The sequence below is a fragment of the Scomber scombrus genome, chromosome 4, assembly GCF_963691925.1.
Source record: "Scomber scombrus chromosome 4, fScoSco1.1, whole genome shotgun sequence".
NCBI lineage: Eukaryota > Metazoa > Chordata > Actinopteri > Scombriformes > Scombridae > Scomber > Scomber scombrus.
Window position 1 is genome coordinate 8,299,221 of NC_084973.1, and position 16,412 is coordinate 8,315,632.

The 16,412-nt window shown below is 42.5% G+C and overlaps 2 protein-coding genes across 4 annotated transcripts; both read right to left on the bottom strand.

Annotated features, from left to right (window-relative positions):
* Window positions 1–7,052, bottom strand: cabp1a (calcium binding protein 1a). 2 transcript variants are annotated; one of them, XM_062417780.1, is made up of 7 exons: window positions 6,309–7,052; window positions 1,252–1,282; window positions 857–1,000; window positions 615–724; window positions 427–501; window positions 258–330; window positions 1–164 (listed from the first exon to the last, which is right to left on the bottom strand). In XM_062417780.1, the coding sequence occupies exons 1-7, from the start codon at window positions 7,050–7,052 to the stop codon at window positions 139–141; spliced, it is 1,203 nt and encodes a 400-aa protein (XP_062273764.1). In that variant the 3' UTR covers window positions 1–138. The 2 variants fall into 2 exon arrangements, with proteins under 2 accessions (XP_062273764.1, XP_062273765.1); XM_062417781.1 differs by lacking the exon at window positions 6,309–7,052 and adding an exon at window positions 3,902–3,949.
* Window positions 7,053–8,885: 1,833 nt separating this feature from the next.
* Window positions 8,886–14,662, bottom strand: asphd2 (aspartate beta-hydroxylase domain containing 2). 2 transcript variants are annotated; one of them, XM_062418267.1, is made up of 4 exons: window positions 14,420–14,662; window positions 12,098–13,311; window positions 11,487–11,600; window positions 8,886–11,284 (listed from the first exon to the last, which is right to left on the bottom strand). In XM_062418267.1, exons 2-4 carry the CDS (start codon window positions 12,960–12,962, stop codon window positions 11,154–11,156), a joined length of 1,110 nt encoding a protein of 369 aa, XP_062274251.1. In that variant the 5' UTR covers window positions 12,963–13,311; window positions 14,420–14,662; the 3' UTR covers window positions 8,886–11,153. The 2 variants fall into 2 exon arrangements, with proteins under 2 accessions (XP_062274251.1, XP_062274252.1); XM_062418268.1 differs by lacking the exon at window positions 14,420–14,662 and having other exon boundaries at window positions 12,098–13,393.
* Window positions 14,663–16,412: the final 1,750 nt, after the last annotated feature.

Below are 16,412 nucleotides of genomic sequence, written 5' to 3' on the forward strand. Positions count from 1 at the left end.
TCTGTAACATTCAAGGAGTTTTAATTCCAGTGTCATTCAGATTCGAATGGCTCAGAGATCTTAGCTTGTCCTCTGTCGTACTTGGTCAAGTATAGAGAGGGATGCAGCTTCACATTCAGGACCGATTGTCCTATATTCTTAGCGAGACATCATACGTACAAACTCTGTGGAAAGAGAGGGGGAGAATGACGAAATGCAGGAATGGCACCACACTCTACAGAATACCTTATATGAGCAGCATGTGAAAGCTGCTTTACCTTCAAAGTCAACAAGCCCATCCCCGTTCAAGTCAACATCCCTCAGGATATCTTCTACTTCCTTTAGACCCACCTGGAAAATAAATGTTGGCAGCAGTTAGCAGAGCATCACACACGGTGGGCATCCATACAAGAACATCTAAAGACCGTTATATGATCCAAATCTTACCTGTTGACCCAACAGTTTCCTCATTGCGTCTCGGAGCTCCGACGTGCTTATGGCACCATCTCCATTAGTGTCAAACTTAAAGAGAAAAGCAGAGGAACAAGATAAAACACGGAAAAGTGAATATTAAAAATCTCACAACATAAGCAGACCAACAGCCAGATTCTAAATGTCAATCCAGAGACTCTTACCTCTCTGAAGGCTTCTTTCAACTCTTTTATTCCAATCATGTCTGCAGTTTCGGCGAGGAGTTTTGGGCCCATCAACTCTACAAAATCCTCAAAATCAACATGACCTCCCACTTAGAAAAAAGAGATTTTGGCACACGTAAAATCACCGTAGACTTTCAAACTATGATTCACACATGGCATACAGTCTCATTATGTGTATGACATAAGCGTATGACAAACACACAACACAGTGAAGTCCTTACAGTTCATGTTTATCTGTTGGCTCAGTTCTATCAGCTCCATTTCAGTGGGCATGTATCCCATGGTTCTCATACAGTTTCCAAGGTCTTTACAGCTGATGAAACCGTCCTTGTCCTTGTCAAACTCTTTAAAAGCATCCCGCAACTCTGTTGAGCAATGAGAAAAATGTTACTTGGCACAGAGATAGTATTTTATTTCTGTCATGTTAAAGCATGTTATTTTTCACATGGGCTATAAATATATACATATCCTCACATCCTAAAACAATTCTGTTTTTGATGTTTTCTCTGTAAAGCTCTTTAACAAGCATGTCTTGTTTAATCATTTTAAAATTCATTTAGTTTTTCTCATCATAACTTCAATAAAGAAAAAGAATATTAAAGAAAGAGAAGCTTACCATCCATTTCCTCTGGCCGCAGCTCTCTGTCCTATTAAACAAAAAAACATGTAATCACTGGTCCGCACAAAAGCAACCCATCAAATAGGCAGTCATCATGATCAACACACAATTCTTGTATACACTCTTCACACAAACATACCGCTGGCCATGCTGTGACTTGAGTGCTCATAAGCAAATCAGCGATCCTCTCCATAACAATCCTCAGCCTTACTCTTGAACCTTGAAACTATCTCACATCTTGATGACAAAACCACCGAGTATAAATAGGCCGATCCCTATCAAGCACGGCTGGGAACCATAACCCCCGAGTTCACAGAAGAATGTGACTGCTTCTGTTTTTTTCAGCGCTTGCTTACAATGAACGCAACCTTTAAAGGACAGAGAGAGAGAGAGACGTAGACATATGCCAGAACTCTCAGGGGTTAACGGCAGGAGCAGTGAGAAGTTTAAACACGACACTGAGTGTTGACGTCAGGCCCAAAGAAGAGCTGTCTGACCGGAACCACTGTCATAGAAAAATACAAGAGGAACAAGATATTTAAGGAAACATAAAAAGCCAGTCCGACACACAACATCAGCCCTTTCTCCTACAATCCATCACTTGCACTGACATCATCATCATCCCTTACACTGACAGTATCGTCATCATCATCATCACTTACACTGACAGTAAGGCCTGATCAGTTTACTCATGTGAGTGTGCCACAACCTCCATTACTGTGCTGTTTGTCATCTCAATGAAACGGCACATGCAGTTCATCTTGCCAGCACTCTCTACTTATTGTTGTCAAAATGAATTGTGTCTATAACTGAATAACAGAAAATATGTTGTTAATATATTGTGTTCCTTCTGATCAAAGTACAGATTTATATGTCAATCAACAGTCTGTGTGATATAACATGAATGCATTTTAATTGATTCATTTAGGGGCAAACTGCTCCTAAATGAATCATTTTGAAATGTGTTGTGATCTAAAGCAGTGGTTCCCAACCCCCAAAAATGGTCGCAAGATGTATCTAAAGGACAACAAAATGATTAACAGGAGATGTTTAAAAAAAAAAAAAAAAAGTATTTGAAAAATCTATTAAACTAATGGACATCACTCTTGCAGTCAGGGGCTGCAAGTAGACACTGGTTCGTTTGAAGGAGTCACAAATCCACAAGGTTGGAACTGATGTGAGTAACAAATCAAATCAAATGTTGCTGTTTTCATGTACATCGCACTCATGTACAAGCTCCATGCGCTTCTTGTAGTCATTTAGGGGCTTTCAGGCTTAGTCATATTCCCAACAGACAGCTTGCCAGATACCAGTAAAAAGGAGGAGGAGTGGAAATAGGACAACATGATGATGGAAAATAGTTGGAAGGGTCTCTGCAAACTTGTGAGAATAATTATGACAGCAGCTCATTTGTCAAGATTAGAAATTATATCCAGGTTAGCTTGAGTACAGACAGAAGCAAATAAATGTTTGCAGATGTTTGCGTGTGTCCAGACTTACGTACAGCCAGCCTGCACTGGGCCACGCCTTTACTCAGGAAGACACAGGTTTGCCCAAGTATGTTGCTCACAAGAACGTAGTTTTGAGTCATGGACACAATGGACTCCTGATAAGGCCCAAGATACCCTGTCTGGCCCATCTCCTCACAGGACAGCACCCCTCTGAATCTCCTCTCAGCATCCTGGAGCATCTTAGCAGAGGGGTGCAGGTAGGGGGGCAGAGACAGCGTTAGAGATCCGTAGCAGCTTCGGAGCAGAATGGAGTAAAGATTCAAGTTGAGAGACTATGTGTGACAGTGCATGTAGACTCTCTGTACTCTATATAAGACAGAATTAACTTCTCTGTAAAAGTATTACATGTGTGTGTAGTACAAGTGTATAAGAGAAGGAGAGTATCTCTAAAACATGGAAACATAGCAGGAAGGTAAATACATCAATAAAACAGCATGCTGCCAACTTTCCACTCAGCCTTCATAACAGTTTACTCGCCTTGCTGTATGGACTGACACCTCACACCTATACACTGTCACAGGAACAGTAAACACACTCAGAAGCAGAGAAGAGACAAGCTTCAGCACAAGGAAACAGGCTACATGTCAAGTCAAGTTTATTTATATAGCACATTTCATACGACAGGCGTAAATTCAATGTGCCGATCGTGAAAGATATAAACACATTAGGACACATTCCTCTCTGTGGAACATACAGGGCTTTTTGGAAAACTGTATTCCAAAAGTCAGCCAGAAGTGTAAAGCCGTTAATCCAACATGAGATTAACAAAATGCACTTCAGTGAAAACTACAGTAACCAACAGTATAAAAACCCAACAAAAACAAAAAACTCCTAACTTCATATTCTAGTCTGTTATATTACTATCTAATTGAGTCTAGTATAACCATGAAACATGCTGATGTTTTTTGTAAAGGCATGTCCCACAAAAACACTTTGTTTGTTCTATAGACACAATTTTCTGAGGTTTATATGTGATGACCGACTTCATCAGCATCCACTGACGTTTATACAGTAAGAACAAACACAGCTATGCAAATCATATAGGAGATACTTCTGAAAATGTGTCCAGTTTCAGTTTCAAATGCGCCACAAAATCCACAAAACAGGATAACACATGGTGCAAAAGCGCATGACACATAAGACAATCTTACCGTTCTGAGAGGCGAGTCTAAGCAGTTGCCCATACCAAAGGAGAAAAGAGGCACTAAATAGGACCATGAGGACTTTTTTCTCTGTTATATTTGCAGTTTGGGCTTTGGAAACTCTGGTTTCAGCAAGACCCATGAAGACTGGGGTACTAACCTGAGCCTAGCTGATTAAAAAAACAAAACAAAACAAACAAAACACAGTGAACTGCACTTTACTGCACTACCAGTAGTAAATGAAAGTACTAATGGTAAGACAGCCAATGACACGTGAAAGAGGGAGAGGGAGAGACAGAGAGAGAGAGAGAGAGAAATAAGAGTGAGGGTGAGAAACGGGGGTAGTGGCCCAAGGAGGGAAACAGAATTATGCCTATTAAAGGAAAAGCGGGTGATCCACTGTCTGCAAGATATTTCATCCACCTGTCACACTGACCAAACTGTTATTATAGTCAGTGAACAACACAGTCAATTCCACACAGATTTCCCAGACACCACACATAAGAATATGCAAGAGAAATGGGTTGACGGGTGCCAGCTTTCCTGCAGGAAAATACAGTATTTAACAAAGCTGCAGCTGACAAACAACCTTTGCTCGATGGTCACACATTGCGAGGTGTTTGCAAGCTCTGGAAATCTGTACCAGGCACATTTTTACAAGAACACTTTGTATGCAGCGGGCTATTTCCAGTATTGCTGTCCTCCTCACCTGCGCTCTCCCTCTTAAGTGTGAGACTAATTTGACAATCTGCAACCGTAAGATTGAACTTTTATTCATATATTGCATGTCTTTGCTCCTGTGTTCTTGCAGAGACCACCCCCACAACCCCATGTATCATCCCCCTGCCCTCTGCATGCAAAGACAAGGTCGCTCTGACCTACAGCAGCCAGATAGAACCATAGAGAAACACACAAAGGCTGTGAGCTGTCACAATGAAATGTGTACATATTTATGGTTCTACATGTGTATGATGGAAAGCTATCCAAATCAGAATACAAGTGTCTAATAAAGTCATCTCTTTGTTATGACTGAAAACTACCCTTCCCTTGATAGTTAACACATGTATTTCCATTCTAATCTGTTAACCTGCAGCCACAGATGCTAAAAATCCGGTTTACTTTGAACTTATTGTTCAGACAGTATGCCAAAGGCAGTGTGTGTATCTCTCAAACCATGTACATTTCTGTCTGTCTCATCAAAGACCTTTTTCAGGTCACGCTAATGTTTTCACAAAGCTGACTCACAGGTTATTTGTAGAATAGGCTTTCATACTATAAGTGCTAGAAGATGTTTTCTGTTCAAGCCCCAACGGATGATCTCTGTGTTCCCGTTCTGAGCCTATTTTACGGCTGAGAGCCTCCTGATTCTGCAACATACGTAAATCACCTCGTGGTTCACAATCTGACCAGAATCCAAACAACCCTAAAAGGAAGCAACAAAAATTCTGACTTCCATGGAACAGACTGGATAAGTGCCCTCATAAACAGCATATCATTAGGGGTTTAAGCAGCATGTAAATATAAAAACCAGTTGCTTTCACAGTCCAAATTATGCAAAACCACACGACGGATAAGAATCCAAGCGCATTAAGCTGAACTCTTGTCTTTGATATAAATAGATATGGTGCTCAAAATAGAGCCTCCATCAGCAGCGGGAACATCAGAGCGACTTCCTTCAAAACACAACAAACAGGGCCTGATTAAATGATGCAGGGACAGGAATCGTCTTTGGCCAAATATACATCAGCACATCAGAGATTTCCACCTCTTTGTACCAGAGCATTTTTATCTGCCCCGCACAATCCACTTCAATAAGAAAGGTCTGCCTGATTGAGAAGGTCTGTAGGAGGTAGCGCTGTATTTACAAATTACATAAGAAATGAATGTGTAGAAGCAGCTTCCCCCCCTCTCTCTATAGTCAGTCCAGTGAGGACAGTGTTTGCAGACTGCATCACAGCAAATTAGCGTGTATTGATTGTAAACAGGACTTTCAGTGAGGCCAAAAGCCACAGTTAACCACTTCATATCTGTGTGGGGAAATGCCAAAAAAACAAAGCATCTTTTGCTCTGCATCATGGCAAAGGAAAGAAGATGATGCTTTTAGATGAAGTCTGCAGTAGTAGACACTACGCTAATGTGCTGTCATCGATCCAAATTCGGTTATAAAACCAAAACTTCCTTCAATTAGTCAAATACCTTCCAACAAGCCCGATCAATTAAGTTTTACATTAATTGGGTTTGGCATGTCACAGCAGGTCAGAGGCATCAATAATGTTTAAGAGCATCCCTCCATCTCACACACTGAATAACTAATTGGCCAACTGTGGAGTTAATCCAGACAATAGTGTGGTTTATTAATTCATCATTTATAATCATGTTCCTATATATTTCAGGGCCTTACCTGCCCAAACAGTGAATTGAGGATAGTGCGTAAATTGATGTCGGATGCAAAAGAAGCAGCACTGGACCTCCGGGAACGACGTGAAGACCTGCTGGACAGCGGGACCAGGGAGCAAGTGGACGGGGATGGACTGCTGACCTGACCGCCGCTGTTGGCCGAGCTGGCCCCCTTGTGGCCCCGCGGTTCACAGAGAGGAGCTCTGTCGTCGTTGCTGTCCGACAGAGAGGGCAACCTGGGGACCGGGCGGGTGAGCGTGGTGTGACAGCGACGGGGATGTTCTGATTCAGGTGGTCCTCCTGCTTGGGCTGGACGGTCCTGGTCCCGGTTGTGCTTCCTGCGGTGGTGGTGCCGGTGTGTGGGTTTGGATGACCTGCAGCGCTCTTTCACACCTCGGCCCGCCTCGCCGTTTGCCTCCGGCGGGTCGGGAACTTCGCTGTGAGGGGCATGTGACTTGGACTTGACCCGAGCGGCAGCATTATCGCTGACAGGGCTGCCGATGAGAGAAGGGTGACAGAGGGGTCTCCGGGCACTGATGTCGCACTCGGCAGACCAGAAAGACTCCTCTGCGTTGCTGCTGCTCCGGAGTGCAGCGGGACGGTGGTGATGCTGGTGCTGGTGCTGATGCTGATGCTGACTTCTCCGGCTTTCTGCTGAGCGTTCGGGGAGGTGTGTCGGTCTCCTCGCCGCTGAGGATGATTTCAGCAAGGAAGTCTTTGATTCAGATTTAGGAAAGGATGAGCTCATTGCTGCGGATCTAGTCTCGTCTGTGTCGGTGGGTTGATCATCGACATCATCAACATCATCATCAACATCTTCCAGCAGATCCCTTCCCGCTGTATACTTACATTTCACCACCTGGTTGCTGTGCGGGAGCGCGACCGGAGCGCGCACAGGCAGCGTACGGGCACACACGTCGCTGCGGAGCGCGTCACCTTTTCATTGATGTGAATGCAGGTCTCTGGCATTAAGGTAGTGACGTGGGTGGAGAGGGTGATGTTCCAGTGGTCCGCAAAACTTTCCCATTGATAAGACAGACCATATATAGGCTGTAAAAAAAAAGACACACTGAGACTACAAGATTTTGACTCATAAGAAACTCAGATTTATGAATCTGGAGAATTGAATGATAAGCTATGAGCTGAAAATGTGGACACATCATCAATTAAATAATGGAATCAGTCGGCCTTAATCCCTGCAGCAATTAGCCCATATACTCTGTTATTGTTTAGTCTTTGTTTGTATTATCTTTCAATTGTCTCAATGTCTGTAATAGGCTAATACTTTATGTCTTTCTCTGTTGCATAATGTCCATTTATGTTTTACCAAAAAGGCTTACTATCATTGTAAATGCTTATTTTTTGAGACTGTGAGCAAGGAGTTAATTCAACTTTATTATGATACTGTTAAAATAGTTTGTGTGGTTGTAGCCAAAGTTTATTGTTATATGATAGTCTATTTAAAAGTGTATCTGTCTTAACATATCAGAAAACCTCCATACTATGCTCTATTGCATTTAATTGTAACAGAAACAACAATAAAGCAATACAAAAAACACCAATGTATGTTCAGAAATCAACTCCTGTATCATTTAACATAGACCAAACATGTAAGCTTTAATATATTGTACATGGCTGTTAGCTCATGACATTTCACAGGTGTTCATGTTGTTGTATCCACCCAAATTAAACCATTCTTCACTTTGTTTGGAGCTCATAGGACCCCATCAGCTACATACAGATACATTCATTACATTTCTATACTCTTGTTACATATTGTTCAAAAGATAACATGACAATATATACTACTAGCCTATATGTAGGTGCTCAGCTTCACATTGCTCTCCTCTCCCAACATGCTGCAATCTAACCCGAACCCTAACCCGCTCTCTCAAAAACACACAGACCTACACTTCTACCTCTGCTGTAATTAGTCTAGGCCTCCTGAGCAATAATGTAATAACTACTTTTATTCTGGCACTAGACCAATGTGACGATGGAAGTAATTATGGCATCAACCTCAGATGAATATGCATCTCCACCCACCATACAGGCCCCAGATGTGGAAGCACTAATCCATCCTTTAGGGAAACTCACATGTGAGCAGAAGATTTTCCCAGTTAAGGATGCTGTTAAGTGTTGGAAATCCTTTTTCTGTGGAGTCTGTGAAGACGTGGGACTGAATATTAACCCATTTGTTTTACATTATTTACAGGAGGCCATTCTCTCAGTAGGATGAGTAATGACTTTGCTACTGGTTTCATATCCTTTAAAAACTGCAGCTCTGACAGGAAATAACTGCTGTTGCAATGAGAAACCCTCTGCCAACACTAGACAACTGCATCTGACTGAAGAGGAGACACAAGATATTTAGCCCCTCTACCTTATACTGTGGATATAATACTATGACAGTTTTTCCTCACCACACAATTCAACTAGTCATGTTTAATGAATATTTTAGTTTTTAGAAAGAAGTGGGATGTGTGACTACTTTAATTAATGAACGTCTCTCAACTCTGATTGTGATAACTGTGTAAAAGTGACACTTCTGACACCAGCTGGTTAAATAAGATACTTGACCATTTATTAAATGTACAGAAATACTGTTCAAAATCCACACAAGAATGTGTTTAAGGACAAATCCTTAATCCAAGTGTAAACAAAAAGGTTGCCCCATCATAGACTGTAAAGCAAATGCTTTTGGAATGACAGTTCTCATACTCTGAAGTGGATTAACAGCACTCTTGATTTGACACCTAATTATGGACAGCTCAATGTGAGTGTCATGATCATACTTTTGTAAACATTCAAATTGAACTGATGGGTATCTTGAATTGCAATGGACCGGTAAAGCTGCTTAAGATTACTTTTCACTTGCAACAATTTGCACCCTTTTAGACTGTGCACTGACACCCATGAAATGCTGCTGAAGAATTAAGGATTGTGGCTTTAATAACAGAGTTTGTTACCATATGGCGTTGCAAAAAAAAAAAGAAAATCCATCACAAAACAACAGAGATAGTACTTCATAAACACTTTACAGAATCTACAAATTTAATCTATCAAATTGTTTTCATGGTTGGACCGGAGAATGAAATGCAATCACTGTACCTGTAAATCAAGACAACACAATAGTTATAGCATTGAAGACAATCATTTTCAAAACCGTTCATTTTTTTGTGTTTTTTTTTATCTCAACCCTATTTACAGAAATACAAACCTGATATCAAATACATCCAAATTACAAGAGTTTAGTAAATTACCAAAAACGCTTTGTCTCCATTGTTACAGCACAGGCCGACTCACACAATTTGAGCTAAAAATGTGCTTATCTAACCTTGTTTTGTGAAAGCAGGATTGATTTTCAAAGGGGAGCACAATAAACTACCACACCAGCAGGAGTCATGACAGAGGCATTAAACATTCATGTCAGGGTTGACATTGGACCTCTGTTATCAAAGCATATATGGATGAATGAGTTATATGATCGCTTGGTAAATTATAAGCATGAGAACATTTCTCGGTAACACTTTATGACACTGTTGAAGCACTGACAGCAGAGCATTAGTTTAAATATCTCTTAATAGTTTCAAGTTGAGTCAGAATGTCCTGTCAAGTCCTGATCGTGCATCCTGTAAGTAACTCAAGATAAAGTTAACTTTTCTACTGCATTTGCTGATTTAATCATTTAGTCATAATGACGATAAAGTGCAATACATATTAGTGTTATCTTGCCTGGTGTGTTTATTAGAAGCTTTTGAACAGTAGTCCTAAAAGCAACATGCGCTGTAACAGTCAGCTTTATGCAAAATCATGACGGGTATTACAGTCACTGACAATGTGTCACCATTCACAGCATCCAATCAAACAATCTAAAGTTTGTCCTAAAGTTGAAACTGGGTGTTTTTGTAAAGGTGGTAATGAAAAAATGTGCAAAAACACACAGACAAAAACAATCATCTCTTTTGTCTGAATCAAATTGTATGTGACTGGATATGTTGAGTAATGGAAAATGTTGAATGATTAAATTTCTTAGCCCTTTTGGAAATGTTGGTGTTCTACTAAGCGTAAAAAGAATTAGTCATATGCCACCAATGCTTTACACAAACGTGTTGTGTCTCTTCTAATGCCTGGGAGGAGTTTCGGGGCCAATAAATGATTTTACTTCATAAACACTTAATAAAGTATGTCGCTCTGCTATGAAAGGACCTATACATGCTATGAAACATTAGCAGCTAGAGATAGATTATTATCTGACTCCCTGAAAGTAATTCACCATGTCTGTACTTTGCTCTGCTCTCTATCAGCTGATTGAGCTGATTAAACCAAAATAAATAACAGATATTAGTTGTACATTGCAGCTTAACAATATTCACTCTAAATTTGGCCCAAAATTACAGAGAAAAAGAGAAATACATAAAAAGATGTTGTGTTCTTTAAGATACAACATATATTTGATGGTTATTTTTAGTGTCTGGTCACATATTTATGTAAATGCACATCCATCAAACATTCAATGACTCTAGACAAAATAAGTGCAAGAAATAAGCTTTCCCTGCCATGACAAAATATATTAATAGATGTCTGCATGAACAATTGTGCACCTACTCACAATAAGTACTTCTGAGTGTGACTGCATTTTCCACAAACGCACAATCAAGACATGAACACGGTTGATAAAAGAGGCCCAATGTTTGGTCAGCTGCTAATAAAGAGAGATATGAGACGGAGAATATGTACACAGTGAACGTGAGAGCTGGTCTGGAGGCAGAAAAAAAAGAGTTGCTCCCCAATCCTACAAACACTTTTTCTAAACGCCATCTGTTTCTTGCTTGGACATCTCTCACACCTATTTCCCCTCTTTCTCCTCTAAGCGGCCTGGGGTAAAAATGTAGTCCAAGGCTTGTCTTTCAGCAGCGGCCACATTGGGGTGCCAGAGGTCCACCATGAAGACCACCCTGGGGCCGTCCTCTGCGCCACCTACACACACAGAAAGAGGAAAAAAAAATAACTCCATTTTATCCTGATTTTAAACCGATCCTCCTCACTGAAAAGTGGCTCTTTTCATTTTTTTCTTTTTCCTCAGGAAATTAAAAAGAAAAAGAAATATGGGATTATACCATTTTAGGTCAATCCTCTTTCGAGAAATAAATTAACAGACTCAACTTTAATCCCTTCTTACCCTCGTGGAAGGCCCTGTGGAGGAAGGAGTCGTCAAAAAGCAGACAGCTGCCCTCAGACCAGCACTGTGGCTCTCCTCCAACTACAAGCTCGCAGGAAGGGGGCACTCTGAGACCTGCCAGAGAACAATAAGTCAGTGTGTCATTATGGGGCTTCATAAATTCAATGCGCTTTAAATCATTTTCTATTGCTAACTTAACTCCCAGGTGGCATATCCCAGACTAAATGTTCTTAGAGTGTCCAGTATCTTTACAGTTTGCTGTTTAAAGAGCATCTCACAAAAGATCCTGCCCACACAACAGTAAACACCACTATTTATAGCCATCTCACAGGGTGCAGTTGGAAATAGAATCAAAGCTGAGGAGCGGAGGAAACAATAAAAGATTATAATATAAGCCAGTAAATTTCAAATGTGCCGTCATGACCCGAGAGGATTCAGCTTGTCAGTCTTAACACAACAGCAGCTGATTTCACAGGATCGCTCCTCCTGTCTGGTAGAAGACGCTTATTACTGAAATCGTCTGCTGCTGAGTTCCAGCGAATACATGCTGAGCCTCAGACATCACATGGCTGAATCACTTTCAGCTCACTAAACACTTCACTCTCTCTTACCCAGGTGGCAGCGCAGCCTGACATTTGTTGGACCGTAATGCTCGGTGATCAGAGCCCCGGGCGTCAGCACGGAGAAGCAGGCGTTTCCGAACACGTTGTTGGCAATGAAGGTGCGCAGCTGGCCCAGCACCCTCCACGCCCGAGGACACCTTCTAACATTAAGAACCAGGGGGGTTCCTTGGTTGACCAGGTAGTAGGTCCACCACTGCCCACGGGGAGTGTTGTTGGCTTTCCACCCGGGTGGGAGGGAAGAGCCGCTGCGGGCGGGGGGTTGGTGGTAGATGCTCTCAAACTCAGCCAGAAGGGCGGGGAAGCTCTGTTCCAGCAGCTCCACGTCGTGTCTCTGCACTTCTCTGGAGAAGAAAGGGGCTGACGGTAGGTCGGGGAGGAAGAACACCTCCGGCCGCTGGATGGTGGGTCTGCTGTTAAGGTATCGGCCCTGGTCACGGACTCCTTTATGCACCCTGCCCATACCTGACCAGGTGTAACGTTTGGCGTAATCCTGCAGGCTGTGATAGAGCCTCTGGTTCAGACTCTCTCCGGCGCTGGTGCAGCGGAAGCATTCCGAGGACTGGCAGAAAGCGAAGCCGTTCTGCTCCTCTAACATTGACCCGTGCTTCCCTTTACCCCTGCCACGGCAGTCTGAACTCATGAAGCCTCCCACCACCCCTCCGATCCGGCTGGGCCCGGTCAGATACCTCCCACGCAGAGGGCTGGAGCCGTGTTCTCGGCCCACCCTGTAACAATACCACATGAACAGCAGCAGCACACACATGGCTATGGCAAAAGCGCAGATCTCACACTCCCTTATAGACTGCATCCCTCCAGCCACCATCTCCCTCACGCTCTCTAGTGACCACTCCATCTAGGCTCGTTTCTAGATTGCTGAATCTGATGGGGAGGGGGGGGGGGAGGAAAGTGCTGATGAAAGACCAGTTAACACGTCTTTTCTTGATCGTGACTGAAAGGGGCCTTGAACCACACACAGGGTGTTAGCGAGTCTAGTGTCAAGCAGCTCTTATTGCCCCCACCGATGTAAACAGTCTGCTGATTTGATCTGACACTCTCAGTCTCCAGCCCTAACATTTCAGCACCAGGCAACGAGGGATGGTTTCTCTTTGCATGATGTCTGGCTGTGCGGTATTTGTGCTGCTCCCTCTCTCGTCCTCCCAGACAAATGCAGACAGACACTGCGCCTTGGGGTTATCTGTTCTCTGAAAAACAAAGCAGAAAGAGAGAAAGAAGAATGAAGAGAGGAAGATGCTGCCATTGATATTAATGATCGTCTTTACTGTAGATGTGTGTGCACGCCAAATGATTAAGTAATCTGATGCAGATCTCATTACAAGTACAGCTTTGTGTCTGTGAAACATCTCTTTCTCCTCCTCAGAGTTTGACAGAAAATACCCATCCTGTATGCATCGCATGGAAAAACACACCTGCTGAAACTCACCCACACACATTTTGTGGACTTCAAAATGACTGCACCCCATACACACAAACACACACATGCACACACACCCACCCACACAGAAATACACTTTGATAACAAGACAATTTGGATTCAGGTTTCCACACACTCCTGTACTGCACTGTACAAAACCATGAGTCATGGGCACATTGCTGAATTTAACACAAATCTGTCTTTTGTATTTTTGCGCACCACGCACACACTAAACACTGAATTATGTAAAAGTAAACAGTGTTGATACCCACCCCCCAATTATAATTGGCATTCATAGGTTGCTCAGCAGGAGCTGCAGAAATGGATCCTCAGGGGGAGGGAGGGGGCGAGCTGTAAATCTGTGTAATCGTATGCTGCTTCAGTTTAAAAAAAAAAGGATTACATGAGTATGATTATATAATGATAATGGACCAATAGCCAAAAACGCGAGGAGTGCAATGCGTCAACTGTGATCAGAACTCCACGATGCTCTCTCACCAAAAATGGTCGGGTAATCCTGCTCCATTAGATCCTCCCCTACATCCTGTCTGACAGCATCAAGACGCCCCCACATCCCCCACACACTCCCGCTGCTTTTAGGACAAGGCTGGCTCTGATCATCAAACCCAACCATGAAGCCATGGAATATAAAACACACACACACACACCCTGCCCGTTTCCCCCTCCACTAATGCTCCACTGCTTCCATGTCATCTGGCCACTAGAGCTGCTGCCACCAGGGCCAAAAGCTGCCATACAAACTGATGACCAAAATACTGGTGTGCTCTAACGTTCAATAAGCAAAGATCGCTTGATTCCCCTGTCTTAGCTCGGTGGATGTGTGGTGCGTTGATTCGTGCACAGGTTTGCATCCATACCTACTCAACATTCATGACTGTGGCCAGTGGAGATGAGAGGCGCACAGGTGTTTCTCCAGGCGAAGCTGCGCACCACTGCAGTGCACAAGGTAGACGGATATCACTCGGCAACATTATAGGAAATATCTCCCAAATGCAGAAAAGAAGTCCTAACTGGAAGTAAGGCCCATTGTATGCTAGAAAAAACAAACACGAAAGCTGTCCTACCGACGGTTTGACTCCCTGCCTGTCTGTCTGTCTGTGGTAGACAGCAGCGACGGATAGGCTTCTGGTAATATTGTTGTAAATACTGAAGCTCCACCAGGGAAGCCACCCAGGGTCAAGTCACAGATAATGCGCAACAAGACATCCGGGTGCATCGTTCAAAATAAAAGTTCTCCACCGCTCCAAACTCCACCCATCTCCATGCAGGGAGTGCAGCGCAACATCTATACATGAAAAAACAATACAAGTTCATCTAAGTGGTATCATTACTTTCAAAGCAATAAAAAAAATTGTATCCCTATTTTTAAAGGGTTACTCCGCTGATTTTCCATGTGAAGTCCAGTTTACTTGTCATAACAGATGTATAATGTATTTTGTTGCCTTATGGGAAATGTAGGATCCAGCGTGTTTGGAGCTTGACTAGGGACTAAAAGCCACTGCTCGGCCTGTACTGCTTCGATATGAATTATTCCTCGATGTCAAACTTTATGGAGGTGCAATACTCGATCACTTTGAGAAAATGTTTAAGAAAGTGTGTCAGTGGACAATTTTCAGATAAATTACGAAATATTAATGCTTGCAGGAACTTTGTATCATCAGGGATTCACCAGGGCTTGTTAAACCTGCTGAGCAAATAAAACAGGATTTTTTAATATGTCAACAGGCTTTAGGAAAAATTCAAATTTTCACAATTTTATAGCTAAACATAACAATTAATCTGTTAATAGAAGAGATAGGCTAATTGGCACGTTAATCAACAATGAAAAGAATGATTTCTTGCAGCTCTATCATATTCACAGAAAACCTAAAAAATGTTTTTTTCCAAGCATACGATGATGAATCCATTTACTTTGAAGGTGAAGTTGCCTTATATCCGCTATTGCTCTGGTAATCTCCAGCAACTTGACTCAGCTGACAGCCTTCCTCTTCCGTATGCCTGATGGCCCGTCGACTTCTGTTTGATCTGGCTGCAGACTGCATTACCCAAGATGCACTGCAACAGGTGAGGATTGCAGCCATGGAGCTGTAGTTTGACGGCGATGAGAATATGACAAAATGCGACAGTTAAAACAGTTAAAAACTTTTCTCTAATGAGTCCAAGTGCAGATCTCACTCGTGGGCCCCTTCGCCCCTCCCATGACTGACCATCATCCAGTGGTTCTTAAACTTTTTTCACGTCAAGGACCCCCATCTGTGAAGACTTTTGCTTTTAGATGTTTTATTGAAAGAATTGTATGAAACCCACGACCAAAAAAGTAATACATTATGTCATTGTCTTACTTAGGTATGGGATTATAATAAAGAATAAATGACTGGCCTTCATGATGGGGATCCCTTGGTACACCCTCAAGGACCACTTTGAGAACCACTGCCAAATGTCCTTTTGGCTTCTCCTGGAACAAGAACAGAGCAAGCAGCCTATAACGACACCACATAACAACAATGACAGTGCCAGCTTTAGTGTTATGTTTAACATGCTCTGTCAGGTCTGAGAGGATCCTCACCATTCTTGGGTTTATTCAACTCCAGTACAGTAATTCCACTTTAACCGCAGCTTAACCCGACAGGAGACATACCAGTTTATGGTGCAAACTGACGCAGTGGCAAATAAAAAAACACATTACAGTCGAAACAAGTATTTTTTAAAGAGCTTCAAGAGTAACAATACTGTTCGTGTCTCAGCTGATGTATATTTCAAATTACAAGCTTGTTGGCCCCTGTTATGAGGAGTTGATTTTAAGTGTGTTATCTGGAACTATTCCCAGATTCCTCGTATATCTGGAAGATG